Source organism: Cavia porcellus, unplaced genomic scaffold, assembly GCF_034190915.1.
Source record: "Cavia porcellus strain 051 isolate PalLab524CR breed Dunkin Hartley unplaced genomic scaffold, mCavPor4.1 scaffold_12, whole genome shotgun sequence".
NCBI lineage: Eukaryota > Metazoa > Chordata > Mammalia > Rodentia > Caviidae > Cavia > Cavia porcellus.
This window is the reverse complement of record NW_026947495.1, coordinates 53976344-53994385: the sequence shown is the minus strand read 5'-3', so window position 1 is coordinate 53994385 and position 18042 is coordinate 53976344. Positions and strand designations below refer to the sequence as shown.

The 18042-nt window shown below is 32.6% G+C and overlaps 1 protein-coding gene across 4 annotated transcripts in view; it reads right to left on the bottom strand.

Moving 5' to 3' along the window:
* The window catches only part of LOC100716680 (sodium channel protein type 2 subunit alpha), a 129828-nt gene that overhangs the window by 18891 nt on the left and 92895 nt on the right, over window positions 1-18042 (bottom strand). For all 4 annotated transcript variants that reach the window (XM_063259191.1, XM_063259190.1, XM_063259193.1 and 1 more), the window contains exons 18-25: window positions 12969-13089; window positions 11330-11484; window positions 9815-9988; window positions 7229-7351; window positions 5652-5933; window positions 4395-4448; window positions 1721-1858; window positions 1081-1185 (exon numbers count right to left, since the gene is read on the bottom strand). In XM_063259191.1, coding sequence (XP_063115261.1) covers window positions 1081-1185; window positions 1721-1858; window positions 4395-4448; window positions 5652-5933; window positions 7229-7351; window positions 9815-9988; window positions 11330-11484; window positions 12969-13089 — 1152 coding nt within the window. The remainder of the gene's footprint in view (window positions 1-1080; window positions 1186-1720; window positions 1859-4394; window positions 4449-5651; window positions 5934-7228; window positions 7352-9814; window positions 9989-11329; window positions 11485-12968; window positions 13090-18042) is intronic.

Below are 18042 nucleotides of genomic sequence, written 5' to 3'. Positions count from 1 at the left end.
TTCATCTCTAAAGTTAAAATATCTACCGTGTTTTTCTTTACATTATGCTGTGCTCTTAACTATCTTTAATTCATTTTATTAAGACCAATTTCTTCAGATTCATGTGATAATCCAGACTTATTCAACTGAAAAAATTTCGTATCTACTACTTGCTACTTCAAAGGCATCACTGTTCTCCCCTGAAATGTTTATTTGTTTTGTCCTCTTTTCATTCATTCAAATTATACTATTTCTTTCAAGGTTAAGTTCAAATTGTTCATTGTATATATCTTGTTTAATGTAGCTGTACACTTTCTTGAGCAACCGGCAGATTTACAAGCTGAACACTTGATTATGGCTAGTTTTATATTGTCACCAATGATTCTTGGGGAATACTAGATTGCCTTAACCCACGTGTGCCTCAGGGAAGATATCCTGAGACTTAATGTCTGAGCTATTCTTTCAGAAATGCTGAAAAAAGTTCAAGGACTCTCCTAGCAATTCCGTGTTTCAGTCAAAAAGAAACAATAGTCAATGGCAAATAAACAATAAAAAGAGCCTTAAAATGTCATAAAGAGCATACTATTATCCCATTTATGGGAAGGAGAGTAGCATATAATATGAAGATTAGTTATTTTTTAGCAGTAAAAACCTCCTGTGAGTCTGTTTCATTAACAATTCCATTCGATTTGCAGAGTCGGACTGAAGATGGGATTTATCGGAGACATACTAATTATGCCGATCAGTTCTTACTCCAGTCAGAGAATAGTCACTATTTTCTATATGTATAGGAAATGTAAGAAAGTATATGTTTGCATCTGCATTCTATGAATCTCTATAATGACATTAATTCTATGTGCTAAAACTGCAATTAAGGCAAAATTTTTATCTGCATAGGTTTTACATGCTTAAATATGAAATATATTAAATATTTATACATAATATGTATATTTAAAAAGTAAAATTCATTCTGTTTAGACTAACTGGATACATTAGTAAGCTCAAACTATTGTGTTGCAAATTCACAAGAATACTTTCTAGCAGTTTTGAAAGTGATAGATAACATTGATTTGGCTGACAATGACAGTACACTATTCTTACAGCAGGTCGAGGTATGGGCTTTTGTGGTTTCTTTGAACCCAGTTTTTTCATTGCATTGTAGTATTTCTTCTGTTCTTCTGTCATAAAAATGTCTTGACCTCCAAAGTAAAGAAAAAAAAGCAAAACTTGTTAAAATCATATTCTCTGCTAGTTATACAATTAGTCTTAACAATCATGTGAAAATTGGCCCCCATATTCTATTCTGATGTTGCTAACATCTGTATTAATGGCGATGCATATATTCAATAGATGAACTATGCCACAATAGACAGTCATATAAATTATCCCATATTATGTATATTCTAGAAATACAAAAAAACTATTTGCATTATCAATTACCTGAAAACTGATAACTTATTTGTTTTGTTTTTGATTTGTTTTTGATTTGTTTTTTTTTTTGTTTGAGACAGAGTCTCACTATGTAGTGCAGACTGGCCACGAACTCATGGCAATCCTTCTGCCTCTGCTTCCTGAGCACTGGGAATCCAGGCATGTGCCACCGTGCCTGGCAATTTACAGTTTACTAAATCTTAAAATAATTCTTAAATTTTATTTTTTATGGTTGCATTTTGGAGTCTAAATGAAATAGTGTTACATACTCAGCTCACGTATTAGAGCAAAGATATTTTAATATACTTATCTTCTTTTTCTGTTGGTTGAAGTTATCTATGATGACACCAATGAAAAGATTCAAAGTAAAAAAAGAACCAAAAATAATAAAGATAACAAAATAAAGATACATGTACAGATTGTCTTCATACTTGGGTTGTAATTCTACCTACAAAATATGAAAGATAATAACCATCAGTTTTAATATGGGTTTCATAAAAAAGCCATCAGTGAATTTTCAGTTCTTTAAGCATATGTCAGTCACTGGAATGAAAAGAAATCAAGTATTAAATATATTTTATGAACTTTCAAATACAACATGCTTGTTGGAGAATTTTGAGAGCTAGCCCACAGACTTGAGATAGTAAAATATTTCATACAAAGTTTTGAGTAGTTACCTAGAATTTCATCAAATTAATGACTGCAGAATGAATGTACTCTCCCCTTAGTAAATCAAGATACTAAAACAGTATGCAAATTGAGGATTTATTTTTCTTACAGAAGATACATAAAAGATGCTGTTTAAAAATCAGTAATATTTACTTTTTCTTCCTATTTTATCTGTGAAATGGAAATAAAGTAGCCTATACTTGGTAGAATAGTTGTCAAAGTTAACTGGGTTAAAACATGAAAAGTGCTTAAGCAGAGCATAGCTGAGAGTAATTGCTAAGTGGAAAAGTTTACAACACATTTCATTAGTAAACTAGAATCATTGTATGTCTGCACATAAATATTTTGGAAGAATCTTTTTCTTCTGGAAAAATGAGGCAATTAATTCATTCTATTCACAAGGCACTATTTCCTTAATAAGGTACCCTCTTGACCAACACTTAATTGGGAAAAGAGGCAATGCTTAACTTGAACTTTGTAATTTATGTGCAGGTCTCATAGAATTCTATTTTAATCAATTGTTAACCAAGTCATTGATGATAATGAATGAAGGTTATGAAATAGTGTATCATGAAATAAATTCAGAAGATCATGAATGACTCATTTTTTTCTAACTAAATAGAGTAAAACAAAATGTAGAGGCTCTTTGACAACTTTGATTTTATTTATGTGTATTTGTGCTTAGTAACATACAATTCTATTTTTAAACTTTAAAAATCTACACGTATAGAAAAATGTGTAATACATAAATATCAGTGTAACATAAAATACATTCCTAATTTTAATGGGTAATTTGACTTCATCTTTGGTGATGTGCTTGCATATTGAGGAATTGTAACGTACTAAATTATTAAGAAAAGGAACTGAAGTTAAGTTGTACATCACACAGGACAGTGATAAGGAAGGTGGGCAGATCTGAATTATTAGTCAAGGAGAGGTAAGCTAGAATTATAAGGTGGTTTTGACCCATCATTTGTAGTCAGAGTCCAAAAGCCTTACCAGCTAATGTGCAGGCTCTTTGTTTTAAGTTATTATCACTTATATAAAGTTATCATTTAGGATTAAATGAGATAATGTAAGGAAAACCTGTGCATAGTGGGTATTAATAAATAACAAATTGTTATTATTTGTTATTATTTAGTAAAGCTCATAACAGAGATTCCTGATAAAATACAAGTGTCTAGTTCCTGTCTCTCTCTCTCTCTCTCTCTGTCTCTGTCTCTTTCTCTCTCTCTCTCTCTCTCTCTCTCTCTCTCTCTCTCTCTCTCTCCGTTTCTCTCTCCACTCTCTCTCTTTCTGAGTAAAAGAAATGACTAAGGAATTTTTGATTCACACATCTATCGATATTAGGGAAACAGCATTTTGAGCCGGTAATATTTCTCTCGTGAAAAAATGAGAAAGCAATAGAAATTATACAGAACACAATGTACAACAGGTACTGTGAAATGGGAAGAAACTGTTCAAAAGGAAAGAGAAACTGGGATGGGGAAAGAAGGAAGGAAGGAAGGAAGGAAGGAAGGAAGGAAGGAAGGAAGGAAGGAAGGAAGGAAGGAAAAAGATAGTTCAGATAGCTACACTGCTAGTTTCTCTTAGTTCCTTGAAAAATTTATGTCAATATTTTTGGACAATCTTTTATGCCTGTATGTTGTACTCTGAGAACTACTTTGAAGATAACAATACACAATGTATTATTTATTATCTTATTTTGAAATTTTGGTTTATTTTTTCTCTAAAAAATGTTCTACTGTGTATAAGGCACTTTATGAAATTCCTCCCTCCTATCACAGTCACACTTCTGAGAATGACTCACAATTAACTTTATTTTGGTTTGTTTGGTTTGCTTTTCTTATGTACCATTAGTCATATCCTTTCTATTATAAGAGAGATTAAAAAAACTAGAGGAAAATCTACAGCAGATGAAGAAAATGGCCTATGACGAATTTCTAATACACAAAGATCCGGGACTATCATGGTGAAAATATATCTTATTTTGCAAATATAGATAATAAACTTTTAAACAACAATTGCCATGCCAAATGCTAAAAAAGATACATTAAAAGTTTCATGAGGATAGCTAGGGATGTGGCTCAGTGATAGAACGTTTGCCTAGCATGTGTGTGGTCCTGGGCTTGATACCTAGCACCACACTGAACACAGAGAAAATATTCTAATCAAATTTTGAAAAAAAACAATATAATATTGAACATTTTGTCATAATGCAGATCTGATCTTTTACAGACAACACCACTAATCTACAATACTTTGAAAATATTCACTTGATCAAATTTTTAAAATTCTTCTCTAAATAGACTTACATTTCGTGAGTCAACAGCTGCGTACATGATATCCATCCACCCCTTAAAAGTGGCCTGTAAAAAAGGTCATATAATTTAATTTTCTCCTTGCTTGGCTACCTATCACATGTTAAGAAACAATGAATTCGTGCCAATGTCTTATTTCTAGCATGGTGCAGACAAGGCAGCTTAACAGTTACCGAGAAAGGAACGAGGCAGATGTGTGTGAGGAAGTTAGCAGGCACTAGGAAGAAGCATCTCATTTTATTTAGTTGTCTTTTCTTTTTACACATTTAATTGCATCTATATATATAGCACTCCTAAAACTACATGTGTTTTTGTTTTAATTGCTTTTTAAACTTTTTATTTATTTTAAAATTGACATATAAAACTATGTGTTGTATAGTACAATGTTATGGACTATGAATACATTATGGAATGGCTAGCTCATGTTAATTGATGCATACATAACCTGACATATGGTTTTTTTGTGAGTGTTGAGAATCCTTAATATCTACTGTCTTAGTGACTTTCAAGTATAGAATATAGTTTTACTATCTCTAGTCAATATACTCTATAATACATCTTAGAATGTATTCTTCTTGTCTAGCTGGCATATGTATTTTAATCAGTATTACTCCTCCTCCTTCCCCCTCCAACGTGGTAGCCGTTACTTTGCTTCTGAGTTCAATTTTTAAAAATTACACAAAATAAGTGAAATCTTGTGATATTTCTCTTACTGTACCTGGCTTATTTCACTTCACATGATGTCCTGAAAATCCACCTATGTGGTTTCAAATGATAAGATTTTGTCCTTTTTTAGATTGAATATTAAATATTGTGTGTGTGTGTGTGTGTAGTGCCCACTGATGGACACTTACACTGATTTTATAGTTGCTTATTGTGAATAATGTTGTAACAGCAACTAATGTATTTTTTGTCTGCAATATGAATTCACTGTGTGAAAAGATAGGAGAGCAAATATCTTTTCCATGTACAGGCTGTGACATTTCTTTTAGCTATATTGCCAGTAATGGAATTACTGGATTATGCAGTAGTTATTTTATAATTTTTTGAAGAATTTCCAGTGTTTTCCATAACGGCCGTACTAATTTACAATCACACCAACAGTCTACAGGATTCTTTACTCTGCATTCTTGGCAACACGTCATACTTCTTTTTGATAGCAGTCATTTGAAGAGCAGTAACTGCTATCTAATTGGCAAGAATGTTAGATTTAATTACATATCACAAGAGAATAATGAAATGGTTACTTACTACTTGAAGCAGAGAAAGGTATCCCAGGCCCACATTATCGAAGTTTACTTTCACATTTTTCCACCTGGCAGTTTGATTGCTTTCTATGAGGGCTTTACATTCACTGTAGTTGTTGACGACGCTTACATCAAACATCTCTCCAGTGGTATAGTTAATACAATGATAAAACTTGCCAGCAAAGAGATTCACTCCCATAATACTGAAGATTAGCCAAAAGATCAGACAGACCAGCAGTACATTCATTATGGAAGGAATGGCTCCTAAAAGAGCATTTACCACAACCTGCCAGAGAATAAGAAGGAAAACATAAATGAAATGCCAGCAATAAACAATTCTCTATTCTTAAACATTATAAAAAGAATAACAGTTAAATTATAGAAAATATCTGTTCTCAAATTTGAGTGTTAGAAATATCTGATAGCTCCAACTAACTAAAATTTTGAAATTGTGATTTAGAAGGGTACAAACTGAATTTTATATTACAGACTTTCTTAAGAGGTAAGTTTACACACAAAGCAAATTTTTATCAAACAATGAAACTAACTAAAATGCAAAATTAAAGTACAGGAGAAGAAAGGAAGAAGGGAAAAGGGATTTAAAGAAAAAAAGAATTTAAAAAATGGAAATAGAGCTTTTGTTAGTGGGGAGGAGAAGCAGGGAGCAACAAAATGAATCAGGATGCCATATACGTGTACAAGTCCCCCATGATGAACATGATTATCATGTACTGCAAACATGTACTAACAAAACATTTTTAAAAGTACATGAGTATATAAATAAAGCCATTATGTGACTATCACAATTTTTAAGAATGCAGACTACAAAATATACCATTCAAAACTTGAGAGTAAAATAGAACACCTAGGAAACAAATTCTATGCAGAAACTAAAAGTTGTAACTAAGAGTGTCACGCTCTTTGTTTATTAGAACTATTAGTGCAAACAATTGATTTCAAAATGACAGTGTGAAAAGAAATTAACTGGCAACAATTCCTTTCTGTGTAACTGTGTACATGGGCACACACACACACACACACACACATCTCCATTCAGCGTTGATCTCTGTTTTTGTCACATTCACATGAAGTCTAAGTATTTTCATGACAAATATCAGTACAATTTCTTCCCTGTTCCTTGGTATCAAGTTCTCAAGTATCAGTTTTCCACATCTGACCTTTTAGATGTCTCATCCTATGTTTGAAAGCTAAAAGGCCAGATTTAGATTTTTAAAAGGCTTAAAATACATCATACACAGCAAGGAGGAAATGATGAATAATGATTTGCAATCTCAAATTACAGCAAGTAGATTTTCCTGCACATTTATAAATGAAATGAAGATAACTAATCTTGATTGAGCCCAGCAGCCTTCACAACATAAGATTTCCCACAAAGCAAAAACCAAGGCTGTTAGAAATGATTATGCACTGTATTCTGTGTCTGATCAGTACTCATAATTTGATTGGTTGTGTCAGTGCGAGGTGGAAGATACAAATTCCTCATGGATTTGCCATTTTTAAGACAAAGTGTCAGATTCTTCCAATTTTAATTTCCACACTCTCTAAAGCATCAGTTCTTACCCTCATTCCTTCGAAGCGGGATAAAGCTCTCAGTGGTCTCAGAGCTCTTAGTGTCCTGAGGGATTTGATGGCACCAAGTTCTGAGTAGCCCAGGGCATTTGCAGTCAAACTAACCAGTGAGACCTACACAGAAAAAGTCACATGATTTTCTAACTTACACATAAAAGTGCCTATAATTCAGCCTTCTTCTATGCAATAAACCAGTACCCATCAAACTTCAAGGAGTTCCAAAGTCACCCCAGGGGAGCTGCTAGGTCTTCAGAATTTACATTTCTTCAGGTTCCCATGTAAGATTATTACTGCTGATCGATGAACCACATTTTGAGAAATATCAAATAAAATGAGTAAATAACTATAAAAATGACAAAAGTACTGTTTGCTTTTGTCATTCATGTGATGACGAATGGAACTGATAAAAATTCTAAAATCTTAGCTAAACAAGGAAAAGAAAAATTGTGGTAAGTGTCACAGAAATGCATGCTTTCCCATGAAAACATATTAAAATTATAAAAGCTAAGAAAAGATATTTTATCCTAAAGAATCTCAGAATTTCAAAAGCAAATAAACAGAAATAAGTATGTAATAGTTTTCAAACATATGTTTTAATAGATATTTGAAAACTGTATTTTTGAGAACTGTGAAGCATATAGAAAATTATTGCAAAAACCTCTTATTTCTTTAAACTATTTTTGTATATGCACTCAAAAAGGAAAATCTCTGAATTTAGAAAAAATACTTTGAAATTTTATCTTAAGTACTTTTGCATGGCTTTCTTAACACTCTAAGGCTTCAAGCTTTATAAGTCTCCTCTCCGCAGACAACTGAAAAATCAAGTAACTAAATCATTATGAATTGAGGTTCTGAAGATCTGTAGTACATTACATTCTCTGAAGACAGAACCAAAAAGAGATAAGCACACATTAAAGATAAAAGATAGGTGTTACACATATGAAAAATACTCTAAACAGGGACAGTATTTGTTAGCTAATTAAAAGGACTGATAAACTATGTAGCTTGTTTAGGTATACATGAAAAGGAGACACATTTCAATCTTTTTAGGGCACTGAAGCAATCTTCTAATTGGTCTTTTGATTCCTAAGTAATTCCCTTTCTATTACATCATTCACATCCCCGTCAACTTCTCTCCCTAAAATAGCAAGCCGGTCATGCCACTTCCTCATTAATAATTTTCAGCTTCTTCCTCTTTAAAACCAATTTCTTTTGGATGACAATTTGACTTCTTCAAACTCCTCTCTGCCTTACGTATCTTGCTTCATTACCCAGTTACAGACCTATTACCTCATTCCCTTTATGTTTCCCTTCTTGTTTCTAGAACTGGCCCTGCAATCATGTATCAGTGTTCTAACATGTCAGTATCCCTCTCTCACTGGAACTGATGATAGCCTCATACTCCAGCTCACAGTGTGCTTTCCATAGCAGGCCTTTCCCCCTTTTCCAGTGAAGCTAGAATCACTTCCAGTACAGGTGTCAAGACCTTATTACAGACATATCTGTTTTAATGTTAGGCTAATGCTCCTTTAGAACAAGAAAAAATGATTTATATTTATGACTTCCATTGAACAAATGAACAACTAATACATTTGATTTAAAGCAAAGTATTAATCTATTTAGTATATAATCATAAGTTTTCTTAAATCTAAAATACAAGATTCCAGCATATATTAGGTAGTATGAGTACAACATATAACCAGAATATATAGGTAATATGAGTGCATGAAAACTAATTTTTTTCTTAAGAATTTCTTTATACTCAAGTAATATTAACTTAATGATTGTATTCTTACATATTAAATATAATGCATTATTTTCCACCTATTATAACCATGTATAAAATAATAACAAAGTATCATGTACAATCCAAATATACAAATAAAAGAATAATTATAATTTTGTAATATTCAGATATATATGTTTTAAATATAACTTTCAGGATTTTTTCTGTCGAAAGATTTTCAATGTAATTCCACATGTATTCTATACATGCTAGTAAATTAGCTTGATAATTATTAAAAACCCATCTGCCTTCTAGTACTCAGAGTTACTTTTTACAAAACCAGTACTTGATAAAATGTTTAACTAATTGGTTAGTAGCTAATCTATTTCAACCATGATGGTCAAGTGATGATCTCTTACTTTTTGGACTTTGAATTTGTCTACTAATAAATAGTCTATCCGTGTGACAATTACTTCTCAACAGGCTACAGTGACAGCAAAGGTACTAATGCCAAAGATGATTGTGGATTACTTAAGTGCTATTTTGTGAATGAGAGAACAAAATAACAGAATTTATAAATTAATGTATTATCTCACATGACTGGATTTCAAATGTTGACTTTAAGTCTATAAATTATAATAAAGTGGCATTTGACTGTTGGATCTTGGAAAGTGTAAGTACTAAAATTGGCAAGAATTTTTGGGCATCCTATCACTGGGAAAGTAGAACATATCTATATTTGTACTGAGGCAGTGTTTACTGAACACCTAGTATGTGCCAGCCACAATTGCTAGAACTATTACCTACCACCACCTGCTGAGGAAGGAAAAAAGAAACTATAGAATACTCACATCAACAATCAGGAAGTCTAGCCAGCACCAGGCATTGGTAAAATACACTTGAAAACCATATGCCACCCACTTCAGAAGCATCTCCAGAATGAATATGTAAGTGAAAACCTTGTCAGCATATTCCAACATGGTCTTAATGGTTTTTCGCTGCTCAATATATATATCTTCAAAGGCCTGTGTGAAAAAACATTCTGTTAATTTAATTGTGTCTAATATATAGCTTTAGAAAATGATGTGAGCCTCTAATCGAGTAAATAAGGCTAGAAGGGCATGTTTTTTATGGCTCCATCTTGCTTGTTAAGTTATCTATATACAAAAGACTAGATATTTCAGTCCATCCAAGAACTCAAATAATTTTTAAACTTGAGAATTAGGAGAGCCAAGAAGAGCTTAAAATTTTGAAAGCCTGCCAGTTACTTCTTTCTAAAGCAAAAGGCAAAGAGTCATCTGGAAAAAGATTTGCTTTGTTTATTTATAGAGTCACTGGGATACTTTCTTCCAGTAAAGCAATGTAAGGTAAGAAGTTCACTCTGCCCAGGAGAAAGCAAAATAGATCCTCTCTCCTCCCTAAATCCCCTCCCCTCCTCCCTAAATCCCCTCCCCTCCTCCCTAAATCCCCTCCCCTCCTCCCTTTCCTTTCCTTCCTTATCCTCTCCCTCTCATGACCACTCTTTTTCTTTCTCTGTCTTTGTCACCATCTCTGCCTCTCTTGGTCCCTCTCTCTCTCCTCCTGTGGGTGCAGTATATGTTTGGAAGATCCTCTGTCATCATTTTGCATAGTTCTGGGGAAAGCTGAAGCACTCATTTGCAGAAGCCCCTGGGCCCTCTAAAAGTAAAACATCATTTATCTAATTCAGTACTTCCACAGGGAAAATTATCAAGGCAATCTGGTGGTCTGGATCAAGGATAAAGGGAAAAAAAATGTGTTGTTTGTTTCTTAAGACAAGGTCTGAAGGCTTTGAACCTCAATTGCAGCTGAAGCTGGAGGTCGCTCAGAAGTCAGCGGGTCAGTGCCCTTCGGTGACTGAGAGCCTCGCAGGGTGATAGATTGTTAGTCAACTCAGCCATAGGCTTAGACGCCTTCAGATGCAATTTAGTTACCCTCTTGATGAAACCTGCTCACTGAACATTTCAGCAATGGAAAAAATAAGAGAAATATCATCACATTTGTATTAGCAAATGAGCAAATGGGGTGCTCTATTTCATTACATTCAGTATTTTGACCAACTTGACCATTCCATTCAATGAAACCAGACCTACACTAGGTTTGTAATGCATTCACTGTACTGTGTCTAAGTCTTCTGATTCCACCTAATTTATTCCGCTCAAGGACAACTCAAGACAAAGCATTAAAATTTTCTATATATCAGGCTTCTCACTCTATGCCAAACGTATCAGACATGTTTTCTTTTTGTCACAAGCAATTTCTTTTAAAAATGAATAATAATGAGATTCAACGGAGGGAGAGGAAAAGGATTTGAGGTAAAAGATGAAGGAGAGATGGTGTCCACCTACCAGAGCCCCGCTGCTGACAAGGATCATGAAGACAATGAAAGTTTCAAACCAGTTGTGCTCCACTATCTTATAGCACGTTTTTCTCACATTCCACCAGAGTTTACCTTTGCCTTCTTCTATGCTTATCTGACAGCACTTGAACTTGCGCACACAGTCTAAAATACAGGAGAGTAAGTGAATAAGAAATATTGTTTAATTTCAAATATTTATGTTGCTGGATCATTCATCTATATTACTGCATTATGATATAAGCAATAACTTTATTTTTAAAGGTAACTTCTATTTCTACACATTAAAATCATGTATATTTTATCATTCATCTAATATAAATATATTTTTATGTCCATTGGACTATCGTAACAGATTACGTTACATTATAAAACATACAAAATATAAAAACAGAAAAATAAAACAATCGAAAGTTGATATTTCTACCTCACGTTTATAATTCCACTACATATAGAAATTATGTGTATTTTCATTCCTATTAGTTCATTTAATCTTATAATATAAATATTTCTCATCTTATCATAACCAAATTGATTTATGAACTATTTCATGGTATTTCTTTAAATAAAGTTATTAGAATTATATCACTATTCTACTATTATTGAATACATATGTTGCATTATCAGTAACAATAATCCTCTTTGTGAAATTCATGGGCTATCAGATCAAAGGCTCTTCAAAAGCTATATTCAAAGAATCATACTGGGAAAATTTAATACTATAAATCTAAAACAGCACTGCCTTCAAAGAATATGAAGTTTGCATAGCGATGATTTGTCTACAAATTCTGCAATTATAGAAGCAGTATATCATAAAATAAAGTTTTGTAAGAGTTCATCAATAAATACAATTTCTGAACTTTATGGACAAAGTGTACATGGGGCTAGATATTGAAAGATATGTAAGAATCACATTGAGGATATAAAAAGGTAAGAATAAAGACACTGATATAAGCAAAACTCAGGAAAGTCTCACAGCTATATAGGAAGAATTAGGAATCAAGACCAGAAAAGTAGGCGAGAAAAAAAGGTTTCATGTGGTTTGGTAAGTAGTAGTATTATTATTATAATAGATAACTGATTTATCCCTCAATCATAAAATTTTAACTCTTCTCAGAAAATTCCTTTGAGATTTTCCAATGGCATGTTGCCAGTATCATATAACTTGTAATACATTTCAGCATTTTATTATTTGCTATCTTTGTTCAGAAATAATAAAACATATTTGACCTTGATTGATACTGCAAACTGTTTCTCCAGGAAAGATTTAAACGTACATTAATCTGTTAGTACTCACTCTACCATAAAAAAATAACGCATACCAACTTTCACTTTCTTTTATTTTTTTGAACCTAATGATTTGACTTCCTTTCCTGTTTTTTAGAAGGCCATAGCAAAACCAGCTAGCAGCATTTCTTGGTGTTGAATGGCATCCTCACAAATAAAACCAGTTACTTATTAAAGTAAACCTCATATTTTAAAATATGGTAGGAAAAGCCAAAATTAGCCAATAAATGGACACTGGTTAGATAGATAAGACATAGATGAATGAGAGAGAGAGGCAGATGGACAGACAGAGATTGGATGGAGGAGAGAGGATGAATGGCCACATGTCCTGCTGTTTGACTTACCTTCTGTAAAACAGGCCTCAGGTTCTAGGGATTCTTCGGGCTCAACCTCAGGCTGCTCTCCCTCAGCGGGAGCTCCTATGTCAACAGTGCTGCCCTCCGATGAACTAGTGGCGTTTATCTTCTGAAAATCAACCGCACAGAAAATATTTTAAATACTCTCTTTAATACATTAAAATTCCTAAGTTGTGCCCCCCAGTCTTCCGTATGCATTGTCTTCGTCTGTAATTTAAGAATAACTTAAATATAATGCCAATCTGCTTTAGTAGAGGTGGGGGGTCACAAGATTAGATATAACACTCTTATATAGCTTTTTTAAAAAAAAAAAAACTATGGCACTAACAACTGAGACAATTTTTGTTAAAGCCTGTGTATACAGATTCTGAAATAAAATGGTGCAGAATGCTTATGTAAGCTGCCACAGTTACACGGTCAACTTGCTTTTGTTTTTAGTTTGCAAATGGTATAGTTTGTTTTATTCTAAAATTGTGACCCAACCAACAAAAGCTGCACGAGTGTATTTTCATGTCAAATGTAGAAAAGATTTGATCAAGTGCAAATAAACAGCAACAATCTAAATTTATCCACTTTTCATTGACATGAAAACATAGGCTACTGGTTGCTATTAAACATTTTCTATAATTTCTAATTCCAAAAGAGCAGCACATTGTTAGCTATATAGCAAGAGCTGATACTTTGCATTCCCTTTGGCCAATGCACTCCTGTGATTCACTGTGCATTTGGAAACTACTTGTTACTCTGGCACTCTTACCTGCCCTATTAGAACACATAGAAATGAAGCTTTAGTTGTCATTTGTTTTCCTTTAGATAAACCAAATATGTCCAAAAGAAAAATTCGGTACAAAGAAGTTAGTTTAAATATGTCTTGAGATACAATGAACGTTAGCCGTGTCAGGCCATTCTTGGGACCAGCATAAATAAAGAGATCCCAGGCTTAAACTTCAGGATAAAAATTCCTTAGTAGTGATGTAGGGCCAGGTGTGAGTGCCACATGAAATCAGAGTAGTTTGGGCCACAGCATTCTCGAACCTGTTACAATGTTATTACCATTAGTGCATAACATTAGGAAATGGTTGAGCTGAAAGAGCTACTTTATAAAGAAGATGAGGTAAGCACATGATAAAATGCACACTGAACTTCGTTAAAATACAACAAAATGGGTGCTGTAGTTAGTACTAAAAAGATACTACTCATTTGGGCTAAGAATTTTATGGATTTTCCCCTAAGAACCAGCTTCTTTATATTATAAAAATAGCTTTGTATGAAATATTTACTTAGCATATTGGTTCTGATGAAGTGAAACTATTTTTATCTGGTGTATATAACATTGAAAATGGCATTGTTTTAGGTAATTTAACAATATCAGTGATAGAACCATAAACGTTAGATATTTATGCCTTAGAGTTAATTTTACTCTTAGTTTAAAATTTTTCTAAAATATTTAACTGAAACATTATATATTATAAGGTGCCTGCAGATTGTGAATTTTATGTATAGGTCAATAATAAATGATCACAGTATTCTGTTATTAAAATTAAATTTTGAATGTGTGGTGTTCTAAAATGAAGCTCCAAGTATGGAGATTTATTACAAATATTTTGATTTTCAAGACTCTGATTTCATATCTTTTCTCCTTAAGTCAGATTCTTTTGTAAAGTTGTTTTTTGATCATGTAATTGAACATAAATTATTAAAATATCCTCTCATTTCAATCCACCCAACTCACAGGAAGCTGTTACTTATTAGGAACCTGATAATATAAATCTTGCGCTTTACAGGATGTTCAAATTTAACAGGTAATCAGACAAATTGAAGCTTAGTCACATCTGACCTAGCAGACAGCACACAAAAGAAATAGGAAATATTCTTCTTAAAGAAATGGATCACGCTGAAAACACAGAATAAGCAAATTCTTGAGATAAACCCATAGGAAAAGAAAGGAGCCATATTCAGGGTTCTCCACATTCTTAGCCAAGCATTGGCAAATGATGGGATCAGAGCCTGTATCAGTACTCAGTATGTTGCAAGTGCTCAGTAAAAACTGAAAAGATGAGCAAAGAAATAAAGTTTTCAAATAATGACTGAAAAGAGTGTCTAAAATACTACAGGAAATTTTGGATGAAAGTCCCACATTTTCACAAGATCTCCATATCATCAACTCATTACTCCTGTTGCCAATTAGCTGGCTTGTTACAGCTTCAAATGACTTTGGGAAGACTTGTGTCACACAACCATTCCCCTTCTTCACTATTTTGGAAACAATCATGCTTCCTCTCTTTATAATTTCTTTCCAATAAATGTAGGCTCCTAATTTCTTCTGTCCTCTCTTCATCCTGCAATATGCACCTCAGATTCTTAAAAATTATTTTTATGTTTTAAAATGCATTGTGATACTTGATGAAGCATGGGTCAAATTGTTTCAGACAGATTTTTATCTCTCTGCCTGTTGGACATTTGCGGGAGGAACCATGTATTTGAGGCCTTACCAAGAAGCAGATTCTCCACTGCAAACATGTTTTTCATTAAATATAAATCAAATGAAAAAATTGTCAGGTAATGTATCTGTTTTCCATATGCAGTTTAACACTTTACCCAATATTTTTGACCCAAAGTTAAATTTTAGAGAATATTAATTGGTTTTTCATATTTAGCCTACAAAATCAATCATCTAGAAGTTTTTTAAAAATTACTTTTTTAGGCATTATCTCTGGAAATTCTAAGGACAAGAGCACTCACTTCTGTGTCTTCCTTAATTTAAATCATATTAAATATAAAAGAACCAGCATATCTCCCTTTCACTTTAGTGGGCTGCCTTAATACTGATATAGCACTAATAGGCACATTTTTTTCCTGAAGATAAATATTTCTATCTCTTTAATAATTAGGTTGTTACTTTTACAATGTATCCTTATGTTTCCAGAAGACATACCTCTACAGGAAATTTTTTGGACAAAATTTATTTTTTCAAAAAAGATCAGTTTTTTGCCATCATTGTATACCTAGCACCTATCATCAAAGTTTATTTTCAATACTTTTGTTGAGTAAATGGAACATTATGTAGACTCTCATGCAACCACTAAGTACTTTTAACATCTCCAGTTTGATACTTTCACATGCAAGGGAAAACAGATAATATTCTTAATTACAAAGTAATAAATATCCTTTCAGATTCTAAATTATAAAACCAGATGACCAATAAGTCAGCATAAGATAAACATATGAAATTAACTGTATTTTAATTCTGGTATCAAGAAAATTACTATTTAATTATTTGACATTGTTTTCTCTCTTTTTACTCTGTCTGCATGGAGTTCTACAGGTGAATGGAACTGCTCCAAGGAGAGTTAATCTCAGTTTTTCTCAACTTCTCTGAAGTGGAATAGCACTGTACCTGTTCCATGTATTACTTGAGTATCTTTACATTGCTTATACTTAATTAACAAATGACAAAAACTAAGTAGCATATTTATTGATTTTTAGTATCCACCCATCAATATCTCTTTAGATAAAGAACTGTGGGTTAACCACCTTGTCATAGTCACAGATGACCTCGAACTCCAGGTTATCTGTGATGCAATCTGCCAGGATCTCCAGCGAATTGCTTTGATGATTAACAGGTAAATTCAACCTTCATCACTTTAAAACTTTAGTAGACTGAATTTTTAATTAAGTACTATAGGTTCAAGATAGTACGTATGATATTGTTGATTTTCATATTGCATATTCATGAACCTTAGTATTACTTCAAATTATATCATATCTCTGGTATGTAGCATTTTATAAAGGTAACTATACAGCAGAGTATTTTATGGACAAAAATTTAAACTATAATCCTGAGATATAGGAATGAAATTTTTGGTTCATAAAATCTTTTATGGTATCAGTACGTCTTTCTTTAAATCACATAAAAGGTAAATAACCTATTATCAAGATATATTGGATAAAGCATGTAAAATATATAAGTAGCCCATAAAAATGAAATCAATCAAATTAAGAAAATAAGGTTCTTCAGCTCCAGAGGAGGTGATTAATTATGCTCAATTTAACTACAATGCAAATTCACTAACAGAAGTATCAATGCACTATCACAACTTACCCACTTAAAGGATTTTCAAATATAGGTTGCCTGGAAAGGCATCATTTACTGCAAAATGCTACACAAGTAAAAAACCAAAATATGAGCTGGCTATCAGTAGACCCAGTTTGACAAGTTCTATATTTAGCGTTTGGTAAAATTTAGATATTTAGGTTCTTTTTTTCATCACCATTCTTATTTATCAGGAAACTGGAAAAGTTGACTGAATGATATTGTTAGAATAGTCCTTGCCTAGTTACACTTTAATAAAATATGGGCATACTCAAATGTCAACACGGTAAATGATTAGACAAGTAAGCCAATTTTATTTGTTATGAACAGAACTGGAAGCTATTTAGTTTCACATAGAAATATTAGTTAATTAATACTAAGATGGAAACATGTAACTGCATAGGACAGGTTGCGTGGACTCTTCTATGTGCTAAATTAATTATAGTCATATGATTTAAGCAGGGCAGAGTCACATTTTTTTTTAAATCTAACAAGTGCATACCAAAATACAATACTGCACTTGTATTTTAAAATTCTGCACTTTGTACTTCTGCATTAATGATACATTATTGCTAAGCATGAAGATGCCAAACTGAAATACCTCTTTCTGAATGCAAAAGTAAGTAAATGAAAGTAATTTAATTGTTAAGTAGTTAATCATAAATAAGAAACAGGAGAGAAAACACTCCCTGTTAAGTTTTTCACAAGAACACTTGCTTCTCATTGCAAAGGAACATTTTTAAGAAAATGTAATTAGTAAATATACAAAATTTGGGAGAGGAGATATGCTTTAATGCCATTTAATAAAAATGTATGTTCTTAAAAAGAAATAAATTCAAATATAAATTATATCAAGTACTCCACACTTGACTATTTTGGTCTACAAAAATAGCCTTTTGTTCTTGGACAATGTTGCTAATCACTGTTGATGGTGCTCGGGGTCATTTTTTATGAAGAATCTTAACATAA